The sequence below is a fragment of the Caretta caretta genome, chromosome 1 (assembly GCF_965140235.1).
Source record: "Caretta caretta isolate rCarCar2 chromosome 1, rCarCar1.hap1, whole genome shotgun sequence".
In the NCBI taxonomy this organism is placed as follows: Eukaryota; Metazoa; Chordata; order Testudines; family Cheloniidae; genus Caretta; species Caretta caretta.
This window is the reverse complement of record NC_134206.1, coordinates 258,362,025-258,374,735: the sequence shown is the minus strand read 5'-3', so window position 1 is coordinate 258,374,735 and position 12,711 is coordinate 258,362,025. Positions and strand designations below refer to the sequence as shown.

At 42.4% G+C, this 12,711-nt stretch overlaps 1 protein-coding gene across 1 annotated transcript in view; it reads left to right on the top strand.

Moving 5' to 3' along the window:
• Nucleotides 1–12,711, top strand: part of MYH9 (myosin heavy chain 9) — a 96,674-nt gene that overhangs the window by 7,997 nt on the left and 75,966 nt on the right. The window contains exon 2 of the mRNA XM_048832963.2: nucleotides 11,242–11,594. Within this exon, the coding sequence (XP_048688920.1) occupies nucleotides 11,262–11,594 (333 nt within the window). The 5' untranslated portion in view covers nucleotides 11,242–11,261. The remainder of the gene's footprint in view (nucleotides 1–11,241; nucleotides 11,595–12,711) is intronic.

Here is a 12,711-nt window from a genome sequence, read left to right as displayed (position 1 = left end):
CCCCGCCCCCACTGGTAATTGCCATGTAAAATACTTTACATTTTCCTTTATGGACCTCTGATTATGACAGTATGGACTATGATTCTTCGATATAGGCCAAAAAGGCAGTATCTGAAAGTGATATTGGTAGAATATGGTGGGGTGATGTCTCTACTCTGTATTTGTAAGGTAGATGCAGTAATTGTCAGTCTCTTGCTTGTTTGGGTGCTGGGAGTATTAATCGTGTAGACTTTAGCCTCTCCACCATGGATGGGGTAAGTTTATTGTGCCCCATGTGGGAAGGCTATTACTCCTTGATTATGAGGAGTGAGAATGCTCTCATACTTGTCACTGAAACTTGGTCTGGTACATTATATTTTCCAAATTATTGCCCCTACAGGAAGGGGAACACGTTTCCTGTAAGCATGAGTTAGCTACTTCCTGGTGCGGGAGTTGAATCCCTCCCCATGTTGTTGTACTTGGAGACCATTACTTATGAGCAGCACTAGCACTTCAGACTAGTAAAAACAAGTTTCCTGCTCTGATGAGTTTCCAGAGTAAAGGAGACATAAGAGGGGTGACAAAGTGGGAAAAGCACTCAAATATTTACGGTGATAAGTGCCCTAGAGCAGTGGTTCTCAACTTTTCCAGACTATTGTACCCCTTTCAGGGGGTCTGATTTGTCTTGTGTACCCCAAGTTTCATCTCACTTAAACTACTTGCTTACAAAATCAGACATAAAAATAAAAGGGGCACAGCACACTATTACTGAAAGTGCTTACTTTCTCATTTTCATCATATGATTACAATATTTATATTCCAATCGATTTATTTTATGCTTACATTTCAGCATGATACATGTGAGCCTTGTCTGAAGTCAGAGGTTTGAAGCCTGAGACCTGCCACCACCCAGAGCTGAAGCATGAAACTTAGCTTTGCAGGGCCCCCTCTGAAAGCTCAATATAGCAGAAACAAGTGGAAATAGTGAAGTGTGGGGTGCACACAGGGTTCAACTAGATAAATATGCAGGGGTGGAGCAGTGCAAAGCCTTGCAGGTGTTAGATATGTCTTCAGAGTGTGAGGGCAAGTCTATATTACAAAATTAAGTTGACCTAAATTACATGGACATACAGCCACTGCAGTAACTGAACGGGTTCTAAACCTCCACACTACACGCCTTGTGTCAGCCCCACCAGGATTTAACTGCCAGTGACGGGCATTGTGGGACTGTTTCTGAAAGGGAGCAACAGTCGATGTAAGCAGTGCAGTATCTATGCTGACACTGTGTGTTGACCTGACTACATCAACCTAAGAACTACACCTCTCATGGAGGTGGAGTTAAGTTGGTGTAGTGGGCGAGTTACGTCCGTGGGAGCTATATTTTAGTGTAGACGCTTACAGAGCTGGTTGACCTAATATGCCTTACATCAGCCTAACTCTGTAGTGTAGACCAGGCCTCAGTATTTATAGGTGCTGAAGTTGTTTTCACTTGGCCCCTACATACCTGTTGAGCCTCAAGGCTGCTTGGTATTTTCTATTAAAGTATCTTGGCTGTTTTCCTGGCCAGAAGATACTTAATGAGTCCTCTTTTTGGAGCTCACCTCTGCTTCCAAGGGAGGGTCTCCCAATCCCTGCCTGAATGGGGAGTGATGTTGAGAATCAAACTTGGATCTTGTAAGCCTTAGCTATGTTAGGCTTTTCTATCCAACATTTCCACAGTCGCTATCAATGGTGGAGCTGAGCCATTTGAAACAGGTGGGCAACTTTTGGTACAAAGGTCCAGTATATAGACTGTCATAGTGTAGTAGAACCAACTAGCAAGCTGGCCATAGTGTTTCTGGTGAGACGTAGACTCTGTTTCCATTGTAGAAATCACATTTGAACATGGCTGCCAAACAACTTTAAGTTTTCATTCTATATGGATAGGGAAAAATTAAAATATTTATTTGAAATATTATTGGTATGGATGGTAAAAACAAGTTCTCTGACATGCTGTTGCATTCAATTTCTGTACCTACAGGCCAGGATGATAAGGCTGTACCAATATTTTCATTGGTAAGACCTTGTGCCCTATAGCTTCACAAAAAGTAGCCAACCTTATTTTTCTTCACTGTCTTCAAACTAGATGTAATTAACTTAATCCCTGCTGCCCGCCCTGTGACAAGCAAATGTGTGTATTTACTACGATAATGTGAGCAGCTGTAGGGTTCTCAGGCTTAAAGCATCTGACTAAACTTTTTTGAGCACCAAAGACTCTCATTAGGCCTAATGCAAAGTATTAGAGAAGGGAGAAAAGTGACCCAGAGATAACAAGGGGCTAAAACTGTCTGAAAGTCCTTACACCCTCCAATGCAGTATTCCTGAGGAATTCTACACGTGTGGTCAAAGTTCTTGCTGTTTGTTCTGACTCTCGAGGCAACAATCCCACAGCAAAACCATTTGAACAGCAGGGATGGGCTGCAGTTTTCTAAACTACTGCTGTCTCTGTAAGTGGGATTACTCTGTCCAGTGGTCATGAAGTATGTGTTCTCCTTCTGGAATGTTTTTTCCTTGTGGGTATTCTGCCTCTGGGAGAGGGATTCTGTCCTTTGCTGAGAAGGCATGTACAGTATATCATTAATAAGAAACAACAGTTGCAGAAAGCACATCATGCACGATAGTGATCTTGGAATATTTATTTCAAGTGAACAGTGTTGGGTGGCAGCCAGCCTAGATTTGCTGGATTTAGGACTGATCTTGAAGTTAAGACAAGGCCACTCCCTATGAGCAGCAGTTGGTATTCAAACCCCAGCGTGTGCTTTGTAAGCCCTATTTAGCTTTGACTCAACTATCTCAACTATAAAGTGTAATATGACTTAGTTTGAACAGTGTTGCGTGGGGTGGGAAATGTGACTGACCATTGCCATCACCCAGATAAGTTGTGATGGTAGTGTCTTACTATTATATGACTTGTGTAGTTTGGGAATTCCTACTTAAAACCTTTGTCCCAAAGCAACCCTCCTGTGACAAGGACTATTCTAGAGTGAGGAAATGCTGCTTGATGCACTTACCAGATAGTGCTTGAGATCAAATTAAGAGAATTCTAAAGGTGGTCCTCCAAAAGCATGTGTCCCATATTCATCATTCTGAAAATACCTGCTGGAGACCTTTCAAGTGAACCTGTAAGACACACACTAATTCTTGTCTTTCTATCTCATGATTGACCTTGACAATCAACTAGTTCAGATTTACATATCCGAGAAATTCCTTGTTGTGTGGTAGAGAGAAGGTTGAAAGAAGTCTCTTTTCTGGACATGACTATTCACTTCCAGAATCCAGTTTGCCATTCACTACCTAAACATTGTATAAATCAGGTAGTGCACATATGAAATGAACTAATTTTCCAGCTGGGTAGGAGTGGTTCAGTGTCTTGAAGTTGCCATATTTGGACCCAAGAACTTAAAATTTCTTATCGGTGTTTAACCCTCTCCTCCAGTTAATCCAACTCCTTTTAACCTGTTGTCACTAAGATTCTTGATACCTCACATATTTATTGCCCCATCCTCCCATACTCTATCCAGCTGAATATGTGATGCCAAAATGCCCTCAAAGTTTCTGGATTATTTTTTCTCATGGGCAGAGGGGCACATATTAATGCTGTGCCTTGCACTTAATGTGCAGTAGTACAAATAACATAATGAAGAACCTCTTAAATTCTAAGGAGGCTGTGTAGTAGAGGCAAGATGGAGTTCCTGCCCCCACCCCCACTGTGGTCTACAGCATTACAGTTGACTGAGTGCACTGTGATTTTTGGCTTTATCTGTAGCATCAGGCTATATATGTTATCGAGCATACTGGATTTGATGGGCTAGTAGTTGGATCCAGAAAATTGTTCTCCTAGGAACAGACATGAAATACTAAATGGCATTTTGGGATGTATAAGTAGGGGCATAGCGAGCAGATCGAGGGACGTGATCGTTCCCCTCTATTCGACATTGGTGAGGCCTCATCTGGAGTACTGTGTCCAGTTTTGGGCCCCACACTTCAAGAAGGATGTGGATAAATTGGAGAGAGTCCAGCGAAGGGCAACAAAAATGATTAGGGGTCTGGAACACATGACTTATGAGGAGAGGCTGAGGGAGCTGGGATTGTTTAGCCTGCAGAAGAGAAGAATGAGGGGGGATTTGATAGCTGCTTTCAACTACCTGAAAGGGGGTTCCAAAGAGGATGGCTCTAGACTGTTCTCAATGGTAGCAGATGACAGAACGAGGAGTAATGGTCTCAAGCTGCAGTGGGGGAGGTTTAGATTGGATATTAGGAAAAACTTTTTCACTAAGAGGGTGGTGAAACACTGGAATGCGTTACCTAGGGAGGTGGTAGAATCTCCTTCCTTAGAGGTTTTTAAGGTCAGGCTTGACAAAGCCCTGGCTGGGATGATTTAACTGGGAATTGGTCCTGCTTCGAGCAGGGGGTTGGACTAGATGACCTTCTGGGGTCCCTTCCAACCCTTATATTCTATGAAATGTAGCTTCTTCAGTGATAACTGAGGTTTCAAGCTAAAATCCTACCTACAAACTTGGGTATAACCTTGTTTTTGCTCTTAGCCATTGGGTCCTCTATGCCTTTACTAATCAGTCCTAAGGATCTGAGGCCAAACAGTTCCTCAGCAAATTCAGAGGAACATTCACAATGAATAGTAGACGCTGCAGTCTTGCAAGAAGCTGCTTTCAGTTCATAGTCACATGATGCATTTTAACACTCTCACCACTTGCTTAACCTACATACTGCACTTTCCAGTTCGGCACCATCTGCTATATAATTAGATCTCTTAAATATGGTTATCTTTTAGTGATTGGTTTTGACAAACTATGCTCAGATGGCTGGGGACGGAGAAATAGTTCTATCAGCAGAACCAAGGCAAGAACAGACTGCTCAGATCATGCATTTGAATGGGACTCCTATCATGTCTATTGATGAATGTTTCAGATCAGCCAGGCTATTCAAGGTCAGATTCTTTAAACATTCTACATTAGGAAAGAGTATCCAAGTTCTCCCATTGGGAAGAGATTTTTAGCTGTGGTTGAATTGTATCTTCATCAGCCGGTAAAACTAGTTCTCTAATGACAGAGTCTTGTCATGCCAACAAGACATGGAGTTTTGCCCTTCTTGATAGAAGGTCCTAAGCTTGATAGAAGGTCCTATGTATTTAGTGGGTTGTAACTACAGAGTAGTTTGTAGGCCAATTCAACTAAGAACTGATGACTTGCATTTGTGAACTTTGTTCAAATATATGAACAACTTAAAAATGTGAACTGCATACACAAAGGGAGTCTGTTTATCAGACAGTGACACTTACCTAAAACAAGCTAATCTTTGTTTTCCCCTCTTTCTAATCTTGTCTCTACAATGCTGGCATAAAGGTCCCTAAACACACCTGTCAGGATAATTTCCCATTAAATTTTGAGTCATCTAGTAAGACACTATTAAATTTATCAAAAGGTAAGCTTCCAGACAAATCATTCCTCCATGTAGAAAGGGAAGTACAAGCTCCAATCATGAGCATGTACATTGATGATCTGTTAGTGAGCTGTTTCAGACACTACACTACTTCTACCTAGGTATTCTGTGGCCCCATACCAGCGCACCTCACAAACATCAATGAAGTTATCCTGATAAGGCTCTAAAGTAGGAAAGTAGTATTCCCATTTTACAGATAAAGAGCTGATGTACATGTGACCTTCCTAAGGCCACACAGGAGATCTGTGACAAATCCAGGAACTGGTCCCAGTCCAAGACTTACACTACAAGACCAACCTCTTTCCCTTTATTTGCTATCCTCCAATAAGAAAGGAGACAAATCTGCCTCACCATGGTAAATCCTTTTCCCTAGAAATTCTGTTTTAGCACCTATGGGGCTGGTCTGGAAATCTCCAGTTAGTGAAAGCTTTGGAAGACTCAAACCAGAAGTCTCCTGGTTTAATACTAGCTGTTTAATCAGCACTCCAAGTACTACAGTAAATCTGATGCAAAACTCCTGTTAGTGCTCTTTGATTATTTTCAGTCTAATTTACTTCTGCTTTTACCTAGATAGTTCAGTGTAGTCCAAGCCCATCTTGGTGAGCAATAGCTCAATCCCAAAAATAACAATTCTGTGGCTGCTGACAAAGTAAACACTGCGGGAGCGGGGGTAATGCAAATAGTTCTGGAAGATTAAATTACAAACAGATAATGCTGGCTTCTTTGAAAGGTCTCGAAACAGTTCTTAGTTCTGAAACTTAGAGGCAATGGCTTTCAGCAAGGGGGCAACTTTTAGATCTTTTTCAGGTTGGCCAAGGTGAGTTTCAATTTGTAGAATTGCTTTATTGGCACCTGATAGTCCTACTGGAGTAAAGGGCTGTGGGGAAGAGAACCTCCTTAACTCTCAAACCCTAAAGCTGCAAATCCATGGGAAGACTAAACCTATGGCAACACTACAGAGCTTACTGCACCGCTGTAGCACCACTAGTGCAGATGCACTAAGCCAGTGGGAGAGAGCTCTCCTGTCAGCTTAATTACTTCAGCCCCTGTGGGTAGCAATAGCTCTCCTGCCAAGCGCTGGTGTGGACAACATTGTTAGGTCAGTGCAACTTACTTTGCTCCAGGGGTGGCTTGTTCACACCCCAAGCCATGTAAGTTGTACCACAGTAAGTGGTAATGTGTACAGAGCCTAAATCAAACTTCAGTATGTGTGATTCCCGTGTAGATCAAAGTGTTTAAGAGACAAATGCATGTTTCCTCCTAGTTCCTAAGGGGGACAGATAGCGTCTTAACTAAAAAGCAATGTTTGGTTCAGTCAGCTCAGAACAGGATAACCAGATGTCCCAATTTTATAGGGACAGTCCCGATTTTGGGGTCTCTTTCTTATAGGCTGCTATTACGCCCTGCCCCCGTCGCAATTTTTCACATTTGCTGTCTAGTCACCCTAGCTCAAAAGAATCTGGACGGAAGTACATAAATACAGGGTTCTCATACTTTTGTTTCATAGTATGGACTACCCTCATATCTTGTGGGCATCTCCCCTCCCTTCATGACTGTGGAGACCACTTCTCCTCCGCTTGAAATTGCACCATATCCTTGTGGTGATCACACAACTACTTACATGACAAGAATGTGTTTGTAACTGTCTTTCAGTGTGATTTGGCACCTGGATAAAAGAAAGCAAACACCACTTGACTAACCTGCTCTCCAGACTACTATGGACCACTCTTTGGGAACTACTGTGTTAATAGAGCTGTACTATTTCTGAAAACACGAGGAAGGAGAATTTTAAACTCCAAAAAAATAAAAAAATCTTGATCATGACACTTGGTGCTGTTGTCTATAGGCTGTATTGCAACAAACAATAATCCCCTCCATCGCCCAATATACATGTATAGATAAATGTCAGTGCCTCACGCAATCATGTCCACATCCAAAACAAATTACTGAGCAAACAAACCACTTGCAGAGCAACACTACTTGCTGGTGTCTTTCCCACAACCATTAATTGTTTGGCTTTTAAACCTGACTGCCTGTGCTGATGCTCTAGCTCCAGTTACTAGATCAGCTTCTGTTGCAAAGAGGATTCAGAACGTGGAAATCAGCCTATAGTCACAGCAGAGTGTTGTGATAGCCGTGCTCGTGAATATATAAAGTTTCTTATGTCCTACTCAGCCATGTGTAGGATTTCTTAGTATTGAAGTTCATTGGGTACTTGTACATAGCTGGCCTCAATAATTACGTCCCTCTCTAAACTAGGATCTTCTGCTGGTGTCAGACTTGCAGACACTTGGGTAACTATGAATTTTTTTGGCCAATGGCCTCACCACTGCAAAGAATTTGGGAGCTTAAGGCTCCCAGGGAATAACCACTTGCCCAGGGGACCTCTGCATTATCACAGGCTATGTCTACACTACAGCAGGGATTGATGCTCTGAGATCAATCCACCTATGGTCAATTTAGCAGGTCTATTGAAGACCTGCCAAATTGACAGCAGATCACTCTCCAGTTGACCCCTATACTCTACCCCTGATGGGAAGAGTAAGGTAAGTCGACCCCATGGTAACTCAACCTAAGGTGTGCCGACTCCAACTACATTATTCACATAGCTGGAGTTGCGTCGCATAGGTCGACTTACCGCGGTAGTGTAGACGTAGTCACAGAGGTCCCAGGTGCAGGAGATACTGTGGTGCTTGTCAGAAGCCGGCTGGAGCTGTGAAGGATTGGATGGGGGCAGTAGGTGATGTGACTCGGGCAGTCCTTTGTCTAGGCAATTCCCTCCTCCTGTGAGCCCCATAGTTGTGGTAGGAAGCACAAGGTAGGGCAGTGCTAAGGGTTGCCCTGGAATTAGAGGTGTAAACAGCCTCCTCTTAGTCCTGGCATTAGTGTTAACACCAGCACAGGAATGGATTTGCTCCTAGTTTGGCCATCAGATTAATTTCTGTATTGTGTGAGTAATATGGCTATTCCAGGAGGCCTAATTTTTCTACATGCCCCTCCTGCACAATGCACAATCTGGAATGACTGATGGAGGCAGAAGTGTACTGTACATGCTGAAGCTGTGGGCTAGGAGGGCTAGTTATCAAATGGTATTGTACACTCTAACCATCTCTCACTGCTGAAGAGTGTAGTCTTACTGTGTGTGGGATGGAGGAGGAGAAACCCTGAAATAAGGATTTTGACCAGTCTCCTTAATGTGGCTATCCTCTTCATTGGGAGTGAAAGGGTCCATACCTGGGTGAGGTGTCTTTTGACCTGTGGTCCTATTTCCTAGCCAAAAGGTGTTCATCTCTACCTCAAAATGTGAGGCAGAAAAATCTCCAGACTGTAGCAAATGTATCTTCTGCGTGAAAAGGGAGTCAGGAATATGTATTTTAGGCTGAATGTAGAGCTCTTCAGATAGTTTAATTACGTTCAGTTTAATCATTTCCTGGGGAATCCTAATTTAGCTGAAGCACTCAGCCTCTGGTGTCCTGCTTGATTATAGCCAAAAAAGGAAACTGGTTAAATTCTTGGGAGTTACATTTGCAGGAAGCTGTGTAATGGAGGTTAGAATACATCTGTTGCCTTGCCAAACCTGATACGATCATGAACACAATGAACGTTTTAGTTCCTTTTTTCTCTCTTTAACCCTTTGGCTGGCCTACCGTCTGTAGCAAATATCCAAGGCCACCTGAGATTTGCAAGATCTCATGCTGAATCACCAACCCATTCTTCAAAGATCCTGGACTTCCTTTCCCCTTCCTGTGTATTCGCTCAGGCCAGATGTCCTGGAGTGTGGTGTAGTTCTAGAATGGAATGACAACTTGCTCTCATTTTAGTGGTGGCCTCATTTACAGGTGTGCACTGTCCAAGCACTGTAGGATTGCAAACACTGTTACTCTACCTTTGCTCCTGCTGCTATCTAGCCAACAGTGGATGGAATGGGATGTCTCCTTGGTGCCCCTACTGCAGGTTGTACCTGTCTTGCTGCAGAAATAAACCTAAAATACTATCAAATCACAAGGGCCCTGCTTGTGTCTTAGTCTTCTAGACTCAAGTGTATTCCTTGCATTCATGGTCTAAGATGTAGATTTTAAATCAGAGTTCAAGTGATATTGCTATATGTGGACTACTTGATCCTTATTGATGGCTACAAAACTTGCAGAGCAGGAACAAGTACAGCATTCAGTACAAAGCAAGAGTGCAGTTATCCATTTGATAAAAGGAATTTCCCTGCATGCGTGCACATTGCTGGATTGGGCCTCAGTGCCGATCTATACCATAGTTGGCATTTTTCCAGACTTTTCTTGCTGTTACATGTGCTTAATGCTGGGATGCTATGCTTTAAGCTGATCCCAATGCATGTTGGGGCCAGATTGCTCCTGCAGTGAAGCTCTTAATTCCTGTTGTCTTTTTGGGAAACTCTTGCTGTGCCGGAATGCTGCCTAGTTGGCTTTGCAAGCTTTGTTTATATACTTGAAGAGGAACTGTTGTAACAGTATTTGACAGCCTCCTATTGCATGTACAGACCATCCTGCCTCTTCTCCTTTTTGTCTTCTCTTTTCTGGCTAACTGAAAATTTCTGACAAAGTTGCATAAAATCAGAGTGAGTTAAGTGACTGACAAGTTGGTGAGCACCGATTCTAGGGGGTAAGGCTTTTGGTGTTTTTGTGAAGTGTCTGGCTTTCTTTGGTTTAATGAGCCCTGGTGCATGAAGTGCACCAGCATCTTGATTCACCAACCAAATGGTGCCTTACATAAATCCCATTTTAGGAACCGAAAACCCCTTGGCAGAAGCATTTCTGATAGTTCTGATGAAAGATTAAATCCCAATTACTTTGTTTTATACACACTCCTAGAAATCCCCAACGTTCTCCCTGATGCAATGTCAGTGATCTCTCCATCACTAGGCCTCAGTTATGTCACTGCTACAAAAACACGATCTTTAAACAAAGTAGTGACCATAATGTTTCTTAACCCAGAAAGGTTCTGTACCCTGATAACTAACATCTTCAACAGTTTCCTGTAAGGATGACCTACAGAGCACAAATAAACTGAGTTAAGCCCAGATTTGTGTTGGGTATGTACCATAATCTGGCTATGGGGAGTACTTGGTGTATTCTTAATCTGCCTTTTAAATTCTCTTCTTCTTAAAATGTATCTTGGGACACTTAGGGATATCTTCAGGGAATAAAGGGTAACTGACAGCTCAACCCAGGCAATCCATGGCATTTGTAAATGCTGAAGTACATCAAATATCACGTTTTCAGTGAACCAGGAAATACCAAAAAGACTTCATTCCCCCTCCATTTTGAGGAGAGAGCTAAAAAGTTTGGTTAAAACTATTCTGCAGTGAATTGTCAACAGCCTAGATAGTAGTGATATTAGTCAAGAAATCTGATCTTAACTGCAATGCGAAACAAGTAGTTATCTAGGTGTTTGTCAGTAAGTTACTATAGGGATTGTTGCTTCCGAATTGTCTAACATGTTTACAAGCTTAATTTCAGTTTAACTTGTTTTTTGCTAGGGAATAGAAAATACATATTTTCCAAATGCTAAATACTCACAATGTTTGAACAGTCTGTTCTTTTCCTGTCATTTTAGGAAGAGAAACCCTGACCTTGTGTGTAATTCCCGCAAACCACCTGTGATTACTGAAATAAACTTAAGGTGGGGGAGGCCCTGATAGCCAGGGACCTAAGCCAGCGTAGAGTCCATTTGCCTCTAAGAGTTCATAATGCTGCTTAAATTCTAAAAACTTGAGTTCTTTTTTTGTTCTGGCAGGTCCCTCGTTATAAATCACCATGGCTCAAAAAGATGTTGATAAGTACCTTTACGTGGACAAAAACCTCATCAACAACCCTCTGGCTCAGGCTGACTGGGCAGCCAAGAAACTGGTGTGGGTCCCATCGGAGAAGAATGGATTTGAGGCGGCCAGTCTGAAGGAGGAAGTGGGAGATGAGGCCATTGTGGAGCTGGCAGAAAATGGAAAGAAAGTGAGAATAAACAAAGATGACATCCAGAAGATGAATCCACCCAAATTCTCTAAAGTGGAAGATATGGCAGAGCTGACCTGCCTGAATGAGGCTTCTGTGCTGCACAACTTGAAGGAGAGATACTACTCAGGGCTCATCTATGTAAGTAACAATCTTCTGTATTTGGGGAGGGGGGCGGGGAAGGCTTTTATGGGGATTCCATGTAAACTTGCTGCAACCAACTTCTCCCAAACATTTATAGTTAACCTTACACTGCCCCGTATGAAAGTCTTATGTGACACCGCTGCTTCTTCAGCCCCACAACTCTCCCCTGGGTAGAATGGATCTCAGGGAATGCTGTGGTGAAATGGTTGGACTTTGGCATTTGAGTGTCGTTGTTTGGAGTATGTTTTGAATATCATTAACTTGTTTTTGGCTAGAAAAAAAGAGACTTTGGAAAGCAGGAAGCCTGATTAAAACAGTACTAAATAATAACAAACCCCATTTTGGATGTATACCTAACATCTGGCTTGCTTTTCCCACATCTGGAACCTCAATGGAAGGGAATGCTAATGCCAAGCTGGCTCTAATCTCCCTCTGAGATTCAGGTTTTTAGCACATGTGCCCTCTCCAGTAACAAACATCCTGTACCCCAGAACAGTGTCTATCTGAACTACCAGGTTCTAGTCTCTTCCCTCCCACCAAAATTTACAAGAACAGCATAATCCTTTTACTGGGTTGTTGCCATGGAAATGACAGTGATATCTGTAGATGACAGTCATGCACAATCATAAGGAATAAGGTACAAGAGCCCAAAGGGGGCATGCTAGAGGATAAGGATTTGGAATCTGCATTGGTTCTATAGTTCCTGTTCAAATGTCACTGTTAATGTGACTTGCATCAAACAGCACACAAGTCTATTCCTTAAGTCCCTGTTAAAGCAGAGGCTGTCAAGGGGCACAGGATGAACTAGGCTCAGTGGTAATGTACTTTTTAATTCACTAGCTGATTACCTCTGGAGAAATTTTGTTCCTATTTTGTTTGGTCCTAGTCTAGTCCTTATTTGACAATACAGAATGATAGCAGAATGGTCAGAGCTGGAGATGGAGATATTAAGTCCTGATGTTCAGTGTCTCTAGGCAATGTGAAGTAGATTCTTTAGTGTGTTATGTCTGCTGCCCGATGACCTATTGAGGATGCTAATGTTATTGTAGTTCTAAAGAAAATCTAGATTACTGTTTTTTTCTGAACACTAGTAACATTCATACCTCTTATGTAC